Source organism: Lontra canadensis, unplaced genomic scaffold (genome assembly GCF_010015895.1).
Source record: "Lontra canadensis isolate GAN:19392208 unplaced genomic scaffold, GSC_riverotter_1.0 scaffold97, whole genome shotgun sequence".
Lineage (NCBI taxonomy): Eukaryota > Metazoa > Chordata > Mammalia > Carnivora > Mustelidae > Lontra > Lontra canadensis.
This window is the reverse complement of record NW_022631091.1, coordinates 670942-686450: the sequence shown is the minus strand read 5'-3', so window position 1 is coordinate 686450 and position 15509 is coordinate 670942. Positions and strand designations below refer to the sequence as shown.

At 47.5% G+C, this 15509-nt stretch overlaps 1 protein-coding gene across 3 annotated transcripts in view; it reads right to left on the bottom strand.

The window, feature by feature from the left end:
- Positions 1–15509, bottom strand: part of MAP3K4 (mitogen-activated protein kinase kinase kinase 4) — an 83565-nt gene that overhangs the window by 24689 nt on the left and 43367 nt on the right. For all 3 annotated transcript variants that reach the window (XM_032837259.1, XM_032837258.1, XM_032837260.1), the window contains exons 6-13: positions 11406–11563; positions 8065–8181; positions 6499–6598; positions 6316–6399; positions 4523–4789; positions 2962–3111; positions 841–1002; positions 106–239 (exon numbers count right to left, since the gene is read on the bottom strand). In XM_032837259.1, the coding sequence (XP_032693150.1) occupies positions 106–239; positions 841–1002; positions 2962–3111; positions 4523–4789; positions 6316–6399; positions 6499–6598; positions 8065–8181; positions 11406–11563 (1172 nt within the window). The remainder of the gene's footprint in view (positions 1–105; positions 240–840; positions 1003–2961; positions 3112–4522; positions 4790–6315; positions 6400–6498; positions 6599–8064; positions 8182–11405; positions 11564–15509) is intronic.

The following is a 15509-nucleotide window of genomic DNA, read 5'->3' as shown; positions in this document are numbered from 1 at the left end:
TTTTCCAACTTCACAGGCTGCTCCAAGATTCACACACACTCTCTCTCTCTGCAGCAGAAGTACTGACTTACTTGCAGTTCTAGGAAACATCTACTAGGTCATTACCTGGGTCTTGTACCTCGACCACTCTCACATTTAGTGAGGACATAGTTCATCCATTTCCGGGCAAAGCTTATATATTTGTCTCCTATCTTCTGTCTAAACTCTCCAGACATCAAACGAACAACTTCTTTATGATACTGTAAGAAGATTTTGTATATATCAAAAGAAGTAATGACTATACAAATACAAATATCTAAACACTACAATGCCACATGTTTAATGTCATTTTTCTAAAAACAAGAAGCAAAAACCAATTAAAACTCAAATATTTTCAAGAGTATGAAAAGTCCAACAATTGATTAGTTGGGTATAACAGCCAGTGCTCTTCATTGAACACTTTGTCAAAAACAAATGAGGTGCTGTATGTTGGCTAACTGGACATCATAATAATTTTTTTAAAAAGAGTATGAAGAGTTACAGATATTACGTCTTAAAATGCAGTTTCACCAATGTTTTACCCGTAAGTTTAAATTAGGAATGTACTTTCATGATATTAGACATCTCTTCAAGAAGGTTTTTAAAATGTAAGCAGAGAGCTTACACACCGTAGCACAAAATGAAAACTGGGACACTGCTGACAACTTAAAAGGAAACCAACATTTGCGATGCTCAGCAACGGATAGGATGACATTCCTGACAAGCTGGGATTGCAACCAGTAATCTGACTTGCTGTACAAGATTCTCACGCTTTCCGTAAGTTACAGAGCAACTGTGCTTTTCCTCTTATTTTGTACCTACCTCGAACCCAAAGTTGTAGCCCTGAATCACTGCCTCCCGGCGGTACTGCTGCAACGTGATGGACTCAGACTCATCGACTTCGGCATCGAATTCTGAAGTGAACATGTGGTCCACTCGGTCAATGGCACCGCTTATTCTGTTGCAAAGCTCTAGTGCATCATTCTAAAGAGTCCCAAACCATAGTTAATCCAAACAAAGCAAATCACCTGGTACTTAACTGTATTTTAGAAGAAGATTTCTTTCATCCTCACAGACATTAACCACCATGATATATTTTGACCATATTTATTCTGGTCATTCAAAAACAAAGGAAATGTATTTTTCATTTATTTCGTTTTTATTTGTATTAGGTATTCTTTAACACCTTATGAAATAAAAGCGGAAAAACATCCATTTGAAATGATAATGCCTCATTGTGGTCTTCGAATAGAAGCTTTCATCTTTAATATTTTGCATATCAACCACCAGCTGCTTTTTCCCCTGGGCAGTAGCTGAAGTATGATTTCAACTGAACAGGATTTCAATCCAACAGGAACACTGTATCGTCCTTCATGTCTCCCTGCCACTCCCTGGTTCCGGGGTTCTCAGTTGGGGTCTCAGTTGGGGTCAATTTTATGCAAGGGGACACGGGCAATCCTATTTTGGTTGTCAAAACTTGGGGAGATGGGGTGAGGAGTCTACTGGCAGCTCGCGTGTAGAGATCAGAGGTGCTGCTAAACACCCTATGGAACAGGACAACTTCCAAATCAAAGAATTACTGACCCAAAACGTCAATATTGCAGAGGCTGGAAAACCCTGTCCTAGTTCAGGCTGTGCTGTCTCCCTAAGCAGGACTATAATCACCCCAAACTGGAGCCCCTTCCACTCACCCTTAAACACACACATATGGACACATGGTCTCCACTGGGCAATCACCCTATAGGCTTTTCCAAAATATTCTTCCTAAACATTCAAATACTCTTTGAGCTTAGAAAAAATAAAATCCCAAAGCTCTCGATAGCCTTATTTTGGCCCACCTGATTTTACCAGCCTTATCTCCCATGACTTTCCACCCTACACAAAAGATCTAGCCAAATCAGACTGCTGGATAGTCAGCGAGCATTCCCAGTACCCTGACCCAGGGACGCCGATGCCCAAGTGTTCCTTCCCAGTTTTTATCTTCTGAAATCCTCCAAAGTGAAATGCCTCCAGGGTGGCAACTCCCAGATGCGACCACGAGGATCTAATGTCTCCCCGTTCAGTACTTCAGTGCTAGTTCAGGTTGCACTGAGTTCACCAAATTCCTTACGCTCAAGAATAATCAGTATCTTACAGAATTCTGCACTCTCCAGAGTCTATGGACTTAAACTAAAAGAAAAGACAAAAGTCCCCTGCACTGGCATTCAAGTGGGCTGGCAATCAATGAGAGAAAGTGTTTCTAGGTAAATGAGACAAGTCAGCCTGACGGAAGAAACGATCGCTTATCAAACTACTTATGGTTTCAAGAAGTGCTTCTTCTTCAAGAAGTCAAGCCCTAATGTGACGAAATTGGCATAACCGATGGGTTGTGGTAAGCTTGGTTCAGACCAAGACCGATGAACAGAAAACAAGGCAGACATGGCAAAAACAGGAAATAATGGGAAAAGCAGGTGAGGCTCTGGCTTGCCCTGCACTCTGAACGCCTAGTGCCTGTCTACAAGCGTCTTACTCTACTCCATTTAATTTGGCTGGATTATCAGCAAAATAAAAGAAATAAATCTTCTCTTGGGTCACAAATTACAGATTTGGAGTACCTCTAGCAAACACTCCTGATTGCTAAAGAAGAAAGAAACCTGCATTAGGAGTGAAGAGACCTAAATTCCAGTATCAGCTTGGCTACTAACCAACCATGTGGCCATTCAAAAGTCACATATCTGATCAAAATTCTATCCCTTCCAATTCCAACATTCTACAGTTCCAAGAGAGATCTGGGAGGTTTCAGTGAAGACACGGGACAATGTGTACCGGGAAGAGGGAGAATGGTTAACAACCACGTAAGACTTCAGGTCCCTCGGGTAGGATGACACTGTCACACACGGAAGCCTCCCCAGCGCCACCTCCACACACAAATCAAGGAGCTCAGGTGGAGTGGTGGTGACGTACCTTTAGCTGCTGCAAAGCTCTGGCAATGACCGGCTGACTGGATGTCTGCTCCTGGCGGAGAGTCATGAGTCCCTCGATGGACTGCTGGAAAGTTTTTCTCTGGCTGGTAAGGTGGGCAGACTGCATGACCACTAGTAAAAGATTATCCACCTGGGAGGAGAATCAAGCACAGGGCTTAGAAACAGACAGACCCACCTACTGTTTCCCTCTCTAGGTCAATCCCTAGTTCAAAAACAACGCCAACCTCGTCAGGGCGGCCAGGCCAGGAACCCCAGGGTCAGAAAGGAGTTTGCAAGCACAGCTACTCCCTGCCGTGGGAGCCATGCGCTGCAGCGGGCATTGCCGTCTGAGGTCTCCCCCCAACGCGGAAGAATCCCGTGGAACCGTGCAGGCATGGCGTCTCTCAAACAACCTAGAACTGCGAGTAAAATGGACTCCTGCAGCAGTGTGCGTGTGTGCATGTGTGAGTGCATGTGTTCGTGTATGTGCGTGTGTGTGTTGGAGCGGCCTGTGAAGCTGGAAAATGCAGGACTAAGAGAGGATGAGATGAGTCACCTTCCATGAGACAGACAAAATCGATACTTTGTTATCTTTTTCTTCTAAGTGACAGTCACTGCAGTATCTTGCATAGAAGTGTGGGTGATGTGATCAGAGTTACATATTATAATGATCATCTCAGAGTACCAAAACACACGTGTGCACATGTGCACACGCGCACACACAGACCTGGAGGAGGGAAAGTGAGGCTGGAAGCAGGGAACTGAAAGTGAAACACCGGACTAGGTCAGGACCGGGATGACAAAGTCTGACCATGGCAGGGGCTCTGGCTGCAGGGAAAGTGTCATTGACAGGAAACGCTTCAGGTGTGTTAGGGCTGGTGATGAGCGGGCAGGGTGAAAAGATGAGTCTATATTAACTGTCACATTCTGGTTTCAACAACTGAGTGGCCAGAGCAGCATCTGGTGACACATGGAGCACAGGCGGAGAGATCGTGGGAAGATCGTGGAGAGTAAGCCAATGTGCTCAACGCTGGTCAGGCCCGTCTGAGGCACACGCAGGCACTCAGCACCACTGTCCCGAGGGGAACACAGACAACATGCGAGCCTTCCCACGGGTTTTAATCAATGAATTCTACAAATCACCATGGGATCCCTACTGGGTGGGGAGGTAATAGCCTTTACGACAAGAATGTTAACTAATAACAAGTAAACCAGAGTACGTGAAGCAGAATTTCTGAATTGCAAATTAAATAAGGGAGAGAATTCCTTTTAGATCATGAGCATACAGATCACGGCTGAACTAAGTAAAGATATAAATATTTCCAATAATCCAATACAATTTAACATATGGAATTTGAAGGAACGTTTTAGTACAAGTTGTGATACAAAATTTTTGAAACACTGAGGCGTATTTGGGGAGTCTACACTTGAGACGACTGTGGCCGTTAAACCAATCACTCAGGAGCTGCTAACAACTTATTTTCCCTAAAAATATTTTCAGAAAGTAATCCTGCTTCACGGTCGGGGTGGGAGGAGTGGACATGGGACTGGGAGTGACATACCTGCATGCTTCTCAGGGTATCGACCGTCTCCACCTGAGGCACGATTTTGACCGGCTGTGCTTCCCACGTGGCCCAGCTGTCTTCTGGATCCAGAGCGCGGTCACTGTGCTTGGTGAGCAGGAGATGGGCATCAATCAGGGCGTCATCTGACTCCTTCGAGCAATCCTTTCCCGCGGCTGCACTGAGGAGCTGCAAGATAATGCTCTTCTCCGTGGCAAGATTGCCTGGGACAAACGCCTGCAAGTTTTCCAAGCCAGGAATCTGTACCTGCAGAAGAAATGATCCCACGTCTTGGTAGGGAATGTCCCATGTTATAAAAGTGTTGTTTGAAATATGCAGAACTAGGCAAAGACAAGCGGGTGCGGGGAGGCCAGCGCTGAGGACACTGCGGGAGCCCAGTCCCCTGTGACTGGAGCAGGACTGGGGCAGGCTGGGGTGGAGCATGGGAGTGCTGTGCGGGAGGCCTGGGAAGGCTTCTCCACTCACTGCGCATCCTCTAACTGCTTCATTTTCAAGAAGCAAGGAAACACCCGTCAGGGGAGGAGCGCCAGCCTAGTACAACTTGTCAGTGCTACTTTGTGATGCTTACAGAAGGTCACCTGACTAAGCAAAAAGGCAAAAAAGGTTAGTACGGAGTCACTAATCATTCTTGGTGGGGACATCTTAAGAAGCCTTTTAAAGATCACTTCAACAAGGAACACATACATGAAACTGCTGTGCAAATCACAATAACTGCAGGGAGGATAAAACCGTGGGCCTGGGACCAAATTTCCAGGAACAATATCATACACAGAATCTAAGTACTTAGTCTCAAACAAATGGTAGCAAAGATGAGGACTCAGAAAGGGGCTCTAGTGATGAGTGGGGTACAGACGGCCAAAGTCCCTGTAAAAACTCTGAAGTGTTTCAGAAAATGTGAGGGTAAAAACAAAACGACTTAAAAATCAATTATTAGGGGCGCCTGGGTGGTTCAGTCAGTTAAGCATCTGCCTTCGGCTCAGGTCTGAGATCAAGCCCCATATCGGGCTCCCTGCTCAGTGGAGAGTCTGCTTCCTCCCCTCTCTCTGTCCCTCCTCCCCAGGTACACACACCCACATGTGCATGCTCTCTCCCTCTCCCTCAAATAAATGAATAAAATCTTTTAAAAAATCAGTTATTTTGGGGCGCCTGGGTGGCTCAGTGGGTTAAGCCTCTGCCTCCGGCTCAGGTCATAATCTCAGGGTCCTGGGATGGAGCCCCACATCGGGCTCTCTGCTCAGCGGGGAGCCTGCTTCCTCCTCTCTCTCTCTCTGCCTGCCTCTCTGCCTACTTGTGATTTCTGTCTGTCTAATAAATAAAATCTCTAAAAAAAAAAAAAGATTTTATTTATTTGACAGAGAGAAAGACAACGAGAGAGAGAACACAAGCATGGGGAGCGGGAGAGGGAGAAGCAGGTTTCCCACAGAGGAGGAAGCCCAACACCGGGCTCGATCCCAGGATCCTGGGATTGTGACCAGAGCAGAAGGCAGACGCTTAGTGACTGAGCCACCCAGGCATCCCAACTAATTTTAATACAGTATGAATAAATATTTGGTTACTTTATCTGCATTTTAATAGTAAGTTAGTAAATACGAAAAACTTTGTTTTTCGGATTATTTCACTGAAAAATTATGAGAAAGTCTTATTCCTGGGATCAATATATAGCCAGCAAAGCCTAAAATATTTACTACACGGACCATGAAGAGAAGGTTTTCCTGTTTTAGAAAAAAACAGGAAAGGCAAAATATTCCAATTATACCATCTTTAATATTTACCTTAACATACTGTTTTGATTTCAGAACGTCCAGAAGGTCTCTAACTGGGGCTGAAAATATGAACTCTGCTGCTATTTCCAGGTCCTAGGATCACAGTTACAAAGAAACTTCTTTAGGGTTAGCTTGTTAAAAAAATAAGGTAAAAGAAAAATTTTAAAAAATCAATTGGGATAGTTAACTCACCTTTCTCAACATTTTAGCAAATCCAAGTGCCTTGGAGGCTCTTTCTCTAGCTTCGTGAAAGAGCTCCTTCAGTGCTCGACTAATCTCTATAACCGATCGCCTGCCAAGTTGATTAAAATCCAGTTAGAGTGCATTAGAGTGCATTAAGAAACAGACAGCAATAAAGATGAGGCAAATTCTAAATCACACTAATAAAGAGTGAAGATTTGGATAAATGGGAGCAAGCAATTATTGAGAATGTTCTTGAAATATTCAGAAGCTTGCTCTCTTGTGGTTTTCTAGAAAGTACTTGTATTCTTCAAATAAATAAGGCATACACAATAACCTTCAAATAACAGTAAGCTTAATTTTCTAAAGATTTCCTTACAATAATTTCTTAGAGTTTGAGAAAAAGTTCTTACATTGACTCCCAGCTCAGGATCTTACTAAAAAGGAATATATACATGCAGTGGTAGGCTGGTGAACATTTATCAACCAGCTTCTCTCAAAGAACTGTCTTATATGGTGCTCCGGGCCTTCTGTGGTGTAAATACTCCCATCGTTGCTGCCTGCAGGCCACCAGTGTGGCAGCATTGAGTGGCAACTGGAGAAGAGATGAGTGGGATCGCACCTCGGCTCGCTGGGGCCGGGAAGAGCCAGCCCCGTCACCCACTGCACATGGCTCGGAAACAACCAGAGCACCATCAGAGCCATTGACTACTTCACCATCTCTGATCTCCAATTTTCCCTGCTTATTCAGAATTCACCGCGTTGGCTCTCAAAACTGCAAGACCTTCTAGAAACTGACTCATTCTGATTCTCGGCTCTTCAGCACTGTCCCAGGTTAAGAAGCTGAGTGGACACTTCTTGCTTTAACCCTAGCATGATGACATCTCAGGTGTTCTGAAACCCAAAATGTGTTTCTCATCAAATTTTGGATGATGAGAGCAAACATTTCAGCTCTAGAGAAGTCAGCTCCCCTTGAACGTTTCCTAAGGTTGAATCATACAATACAGCTAGTAAATGGTCACGGAAAAGCCGTATGGCTGACAATCCCACAGAAACAGCAACTGAACCTGATCCAACCTGAATACTATCTCATGACAGTGGAAGAAATGCAACAGATATGTAAGGCATGGTTTCATGTATTCAAGCTTAAAGTCCAACAGAAGGAAGAAGCCATGCATAAAAACAGAAACGTGCCAAGTGCCAATTAAATGTATTAGTGGACTGCTACAAAGGTGGGGGGAGACAGAAACATAATTATTGAATTAGAGACATTCTAGGACACAGGGATGAATTCACTCTACTCATTTTTAGTCAACTTACACTGTCTCTCCCTTTCTCTAAAGTCACTATTTTCATTAGGCTAATTAAATTCTAAGTTCATCTTCCAAGAAAATTTCACAGAAAATCCTAAGCAAGCCCATGAAAAGATAAAACAGTAATAAATAGAAATCTTTAGGTCTCCTATGGAAATGCCTAAGGTCCAACATGCCTGGGTTTGAATGGGGCCCATTCTAGACTCATCACCACAAGCAGAACTCCATGAAGTAAGGGATGGGAAGGGAAGGAGCAGGGCCGCACCTGATTTCGTCAGAGGCATTGCTGTCATCAGCGCTGGTCCAGAACTCCGCGCAGCTCTCCTGCAAGCCGACCTCTAAAAAACTTCCTGTCGACTTGAGCAGCATCCCCGCGATATCACTAGGAAACAAGGACACAAAAGTAAACCAGGGAAGAAAAACTGTCCTTGCTCATTCTAATTCTTGAAAAAGACAGTAAAAGGGTCACCTACTGTTTTAATAGTTTGAAAATCAACAACAGTAAGAATTTTCCTCTACATAAAATCATGATGTATGTGAAAAAGAGGAACTCTCCTATTTATGGGCAAGTATCTATATTTGTTCTATTTCTATGGTTTTATCATAAACCTTAAAACCTTAAATTATATTCAGAGCAGCTATATAATTATTATACAAGTGTAATTCTTATCTTAAATGTCCAAAATGGTATAAAATAGTCTCAAATACATATCTAAGGAAAGCTGTTTTTAAAAGCTTAATAAACTAAATGATAGCACAAGAAAACAAAGCGAATTTCTTAAATGCACCTGTTTTTACAAATTTCCCTCACAATTAGCTTTCCATCGTCCATCAACGTGAAATGTTCCCTACAGTCGATGCCTCTCATCGAGCACACAATCTAAATGCTAGGGTTAAGATGTGAGGCCGAGTGTATATAACAAAACTAAATCAGTATAGTAAAGATTCACCAGCAGCTTCCTGACCTCTTCACTCAAGGAAAGGAACTCCCAGCTAGTAAAAGACACTGAAACAGGGTCAGAGGTCTCATCAGAGGAGACCGAACCCAGGCGCAGGCCTGGCTGCACCGGGCTGCAGGCAATGCAGAACGGAAGCTGGACAACAGCAGTGGGAAGGGGAGCTCGGTCAGGAAGGGAATGGAGTAGGGGAAGGAAAGTCCAGGAAGAAGAATGAATATGAACAAAAGGCATGAAGCTGTGTTAAGCAAGAGACCCGCTGTAGAAAGAAACTGCACAATGTGAAAGGAACAGAGAGGTGGTAGAGTAAGACTGAGAAAGTCCACTGGGGCCACACGGGGAAGGCCTCGTGCGTCATGCTAACTCGACCTTTGTTTGGTGGGCAAAGAGGCCGGGCTTTAAAAGTAACCCCATGGGAAAGTGACCTGATTACAAACCCACTGTCAAGAACGACAGTATACAAGGATATCCATGACAGGTTTACCCAACAAACACTGAGCATCAGTTATATACTAAGTAGCAGGGAGCAGAACAGATAAAAATCCCTCCAGTGAATAGAAGATAAAACATGAAATAAAAAAGAGAAAGATATAATTCAGATACTGTTAAGTGCTACAGAGAGAAATAAACCAGGGCAGGGAACTCAGAAGTGCTCGTGGGAAGGAACTGCCATGTTAAATATGGGGAAGGTGACATTAAGACAAAGACCCAAAGGGAGTATAAAATGGGTCATGAAAGGAAGCAGGGGAAGAGCAGGCCACGCAGAGGGAGCACCAAGTGCAAAGGACCCGAGGCAGGAGCATGCCCCGCCCGGGAACACAATCCAGAAGCCACGGCGGCTGTGCGGCAACCCAGGGGAGCCAGGGAGAGGACGGCAGCAGCCCAGAGACTCGGCGGACTGTGTCCAGCCGGAGGGGCCGCGCGTTCAGGCACTCCCCTTCTCACCGAGGAAGCAGGGAAGCCAGGGAGTCTTTGGAACAGAGGGGAAAATGGTCTGAGGTGCTAGGAGCGAGACCCCTGGCTGTGGTGTTGAGAGCAAACCAAAGGGACAAAGAGCTGAGCAGAGAGACTCCTGGAGAGCGCCTGCAGTCACGTGAGAAGGAACAGCCTGGCAAGAGTGGCAACGGGAAGTGGTGCGGAGGGGTCAGATTCCGGATCTTTGCTGAAGATCAGCGGTAGCGTGTGAGACAAAGAGAGCAGTCAGGGTTGGCTGGGAGACTGATGGAGCCTGGGCGCGACAGCACATAAAGGAGACGGGCGCCGGGCTGACACCACAGGCTCTGCCGAGTGAGGGCCGAGCCCGGGACCAGGCCCTCAGTGGGGCCTGGAAAGCCCATGAGCTGGTCGGAGCAAGGCTGGTGCAGGCCAAGGCCAGAGCCCCCACCGCACAGACCTGAGGGAGGAGCAACAGAAACAAGGAGACTGACAGGAGGAAATGGGGACGCAGTGAAATCCCATCACTTGAATCTGCAGTGCAGATAAACAAAATGACCTTTCCAACAATCTCCTCTGCAGGCGGCCCAGCCTGGGGCCAGAAAATGCACACAGAAGAAAGGGCAGGCCGAGCCAAACGACAGGAGACGGAGAGAAGGCGAGATGCTGCAATGGGCAGGGAAGGCCCTTCCTCAGAAGACGGACTCTGGGAAGCGACCTGGACGGGAAAGGCCGATGCTCAGGGAGTCAGGGCCTGAGGGGCTGGAGAGCTCTGGAAAGGAGCAAGCTCGTGGCTCGCTGGAAACACAGGCGGAGAGGATGTGAGGAGGATGTGAACAGAACAGACGGGAGGGCAGCAGGGGGAGCTGAGGTCCTGAGCAGGGCACAGAGATGGCGGAGTCAAGGACACTGCGCCACTGCCGCGGGAAGAGAGCCCGGTGAGCCAAGGCCCCGAGGATAGACAGCAGGGAGGGGAAACTACTCCAGGCGGAGTGCCAGGGACGCACAGAAAGGAGACAGCAGCACTACAGCGGTGGACGAGGCGGCACACACGGACAACGGCCGAGTTTAGAGCCGAGGGGTCCGGCAGCAGGGAGGGGCCCCCAGCAGGAGCCACTGAGGTGCACCCCACCATCAGCCGTCCACTCCTGGACAAGAGACGTTCCATTTCCAAACACACACCTGCAACCACACCCCCCCTCCCTCAGGGTTTTCCTCTGTTTACATGTCTAACCTGTGCCTCATAAGGAAATTCCGTGTTTACTAGAACATCCTAGATCAGTCTCAGGAAATGTGTACCTTGGGTTCCCCGTGTCCCCACTGAGACTGATGCACGCAGGTCTACAGTCCTGTGCTACTCTTCAGAGGCCTAAGAGGGTTTGCGCGAAGACAGGGTTCCTCAACTTCAAAACGGACATTTTGGGTGGAATATGCTTGGTTGGGGGGCTCCGCCATGCACTGCACGATGTTTAGCCGTGTCCGCGGCCTCTAATCAGTCCGACCTTCCATCACCACAGTCGAAACTGTTTCCAGATGTTGCCAAATGTCCCCATGGGGCAACCTGCCCCAGCTGAGCATCCCCACTTGAAGGACCCCAAAACCCAGGGAAGAGGCGCATGCGCGCGCACACACACACACACAGGACTTGTTGTCACGTGCACGTAACTGAACAAGCAAACAGGCCGGCAGGCACACGCAGGAGCACAAGGGTTCCTACCAGAAAAGCTTTCCAGCCTGTGCTTCTCCTCCCCGGATGTAATGGGTTATTTCTTTGGTAAAATTCCATTCTTCTTCTAACAGGTTTTTCAGGCTGTGGGACGCTTGAGGTAAGTGCTGCAGCATTTGGATCCAGCTTCTCATGTAATCAAAATACACCTTAAAACACAAAAACATAAAGGAGATACTTGAGAATGGAACTCGGCAGCTCCGACTTTCACCTCTGTTAACCTGGAAGCTACAGATCGGAAGAGCCGGGTAAGGAGGTCGCCAAGCACGGAGCGCGGAGAGAAGCGAGACTCTTTGTCGCAGAACCGCCGTCTAAATGGGGATGTCTCTTAAACTGCAGAGCGCAACTCCCCGGCAACTCAGCACATTATTTCCAATCTCTACAGATCACCGACAAAATAAAATGTTCACAATCTACACAGAAGTGGAAAAAAAAGAATCAAAATAATAGCACCCAAAAACATCTGTTATTAATATATTGTGAACATGACTCCTTTAAAAGGTTGGGACTGTTCCTTGTTTAACTCCTTATTTTAATGTTAGACAGTATCTTCTGTGTTGAGAGGGAATGAACGCACTTTCCCCCACCATCCCTTCCTGACACGCAGATTTCTACGATAGTGTTTTTTCAAGATTTATGACATATAAATTATGATTTCTAATCAAAATACCCAGTTCCTAACAGCCGTCCCATTCCTAACTCCTTATTTTGATGTATCCGCTGCGTACTGGGGTTTCTCTCCACCAGCTTTTCTCGAGGCAGGGTCACAGCTGCTACACTACAAACCCTCGCTGCCATTGGATTCCTCTACCGAAAGGACAACTTGCTGAGCACGCAGTACCTTAGCTACTCCCTGTCCCAGGACGCTGAAGGTATCACTCTTCCACCACCTTCGCACGCTGTTTTGTTCGAATGACGAGCCCTGACACCGGCCTCATCTCCTGCTGCCCCCACTCCCCTCCCACCCGGAGCTGCCTTGCTTCTCCTCTGCCCGGAGGCTCCCAGGGCTCTGTATTTAGTCTCAGATCGCAGCTATCTCACCGGGCTACCTCTCAGAGTTCGCTGGAATGAATGCTTTCTGAAATCCAGTACTAATTTTCAGTAGGCAATTTCAGGTCTTTATTTTAAGAAAACGGTCTTCTGTTGGTCTTCTGGGCCTCCAGCAGCCAGACTGTGCGGTGGCGCCCGTATGACCACGGACTTCACGGGCTGCTAGCAGCTGGCATCCTCCTGTGCACCACGGTGCCTTTCGAACCATACTCTTACGGTCTTATTTAAAACCAAAACAAAAGAAATACCTGCCCCTCTAAGATTTACGTCACCAGATACACCAGTGAACCCGTTCTGCATACATCACCCACTGACTTCCAGCTGCCCGTCCTCCTTCGTCACACACCGACACCTCACATCGTCTTCTCTCCGCCCCAGGCTCAGCCGCCACACTGTGCTTCACCCCAGACTTGTCCCTACAGAATCATCTCTAGGCCTCAAATCATCAGTCCAAACAGGCTGACTCTAAACCTTCCTCTCGTCCTCCCAGGCTTCTGTCCAACTATCACCTCTGCGACTGTTCTCTTATTTAAGCCTTACCTGAACTCTAGGCCACAGGTTTCTCTTCTCTCTCCAGGTCCCTACCCCCTGCTCCACTCCCTTCCTCCTTATTCAGCTTAGAAGCCACACTGTCACCCTTCCCACACCGCTGCTGCTGCCACCCCCCCCCCGCTGCCACCTCGCCCATTCTTTTCAGCTCACCTGCCTGCCAAACCCCAAAGTACGATGAGCCTGATGAGCCCATGCCCCACGCCCACACTCAGGAAGCTGAGGACATGCGTGTCACGGGCCAGGGAGGAGCCACTGCTCTACACGTTGTAATCCCAACCACACGGTACACACATGGTGTACGTTTCTGGTATTATTTATGTCCCCTGCCACCCATTCTCTTCCTTCCTACAAGCACAGCTTGAAACTCCACCATTTTTCTCAAAGAGCCGGTGCCCACCCTCACCCATCTCACTCCTCCTAGCGAAGGAGAAAAGGCACGAGATAGAAACCCCTCATGTTCTCAATACCAAAAACGCACAGCCACGTGTGACACGCCGTCCTCCCCTTCCTAGCAGTGGCCGAGCGAAGCTTCCTCCCGATCTCGACACTTGTGTTTGGAGACTCACCTCCTCACGGCATGGGAGGAACCTTGCACTAGAGATTTCCCTCTTCTCCGATATGCACATAATTCTGTTCATTTCTTTCCCCTAACAAAATCAGTCCCAAAGGCTTTCACATGGCCTCTGGTAACGTCAATTTAAAAACTCTCCCCGGACCCGCAGCCTTCACTACGAACCCCACTGCAAGAGCCAGGCCTCAGGGGGAACCCCAGCCGCGTGTGTCCCGGCCCTCCCTCCTGCGTCTTCTGCGACTGCCACATCTTGTTCATCAGTGTCACATTTTCATTCCTCTTCGGTTCTTTTTACTTGGCTTCCTTCAATCGTTCGCATGTTCCTACATCTCTATCGTGTTTACTGTCTCGGTTCTTTTGAAGGCCAAGCCTAGAGAAATGAGCTAAGACAGCAGACAGCTTCAATACGGCTTGTTGCCTCAAGCGAACGCTCACCAAGGTATGTCCCCAGACCTGCACACAGTCAGGGTGACGATGTCACACAAAGTAAATCCCCCGAAGTCACACAGATTCCGCATGGCGACCTGCTGACCTCAGCTTCCCCTCTGCCTGGGAAGCTCACACTCCTCCTCGGCTGGCAGGATATGCTCCGGCGGCTCTGGGAAGTGTCTGCACTTCTGCTCCCCTGTCTCGCACATCTGCCCCGACAAGTCCTCCGTGGGGACTCGTCCTGCTTCTCTCCTGACCATTCACAGCCCTGATATCCCAGCTCTAATGAATCCCTGACTAGGCTATGAGACATAGAGCTTGGGCCCACCCTCATTTCAGCCCAAATTTCAAGGCAAATAATTATATAAGAGTTTTCTGGAGGGAAGGAGAGGAGAGCAGTGTAGTCAATTTCCTCCTTCACTAAACATGGAATTTCATTCTTTCCTCTTCGTTCTTTTTGCTGTTTTTTGGTGAGGTTCCAGAGAATGGTGCTGCGGTACCCATGATGTGACTGATTATTCAAAGGCCATTCTCCCCCTCCTTCCTAACGAAAACATCTATTTTGTTTGGGTTCCCCCAGCTCTCAAAATACGCACCTGCCATTAGCCACTGAGCATACTTTGAGACACAATTTTAAAATCACTGGTAATTTCTAGCCCTTCATCTGTGAAATTAAGGAGATTAAGGCAGATCTTGCCCCACACGGCTCACTGGCAGCAAAACCAAGACTAAATCCTAAGCACTTGTAGCTCTAAGGAGTAACTTCCTTCCCTACACTTCAGATGGCCCACAGGTTCACCACCGGCACGGAAGCTGAAGGACCTGGAGGGCACAGTTCACCTGCCTCATTCTTCTCCCTCCTGCCCCAGTGACTGCATGCAAAAGGGTGCTGTGCGTGCCTCTGTAGCCACATTTTACACACTCTGGTCTTTTATGGATGCTCCCTCAAACCGTCAGGAAATAATTTCAAACTCAAAATTATTTCTTGTGATATGTCAGATATTGTAAGTCCCCTTCGTACCCTCGTTCTTCTTTCTATCCTTCCATGACAGAGGCTGGAAAGCTAAGTATTTGCATCCCTAGCCTCCACGACAGTCAAGAGGCAGGCAACAGGTTTGGCCAACACGACACAGGGGAACTCTGTCAGCAGTGGCTCCCGAGAGAGCGTCACTGCTCTGGACTGAGCTGGCAAGGATACTTTCTCCCTTCTGCTCTTTTCCTTTCCTCTAGCCTAGAAAGTGGGGGTGATATCTGGGTGTGCTGGAGCCATCGCAAGACAGGATAAGTGAAAGGTCACACAAAACACGTCTTTAAAACATTCCAAACACAATATACCCTTAAGCACTGTCATTTTTACTTTGTGTCATTGCCCATCACCTGGCAGGATCATCCGTGCATATACTCTCATGCCTCCAGCCCGTCGTTACATACTAACACTCTGCGGGGCAGCGCAGAAGACAAGAGCACCTCAGGCCACGTCCAGCCCTGGCTTA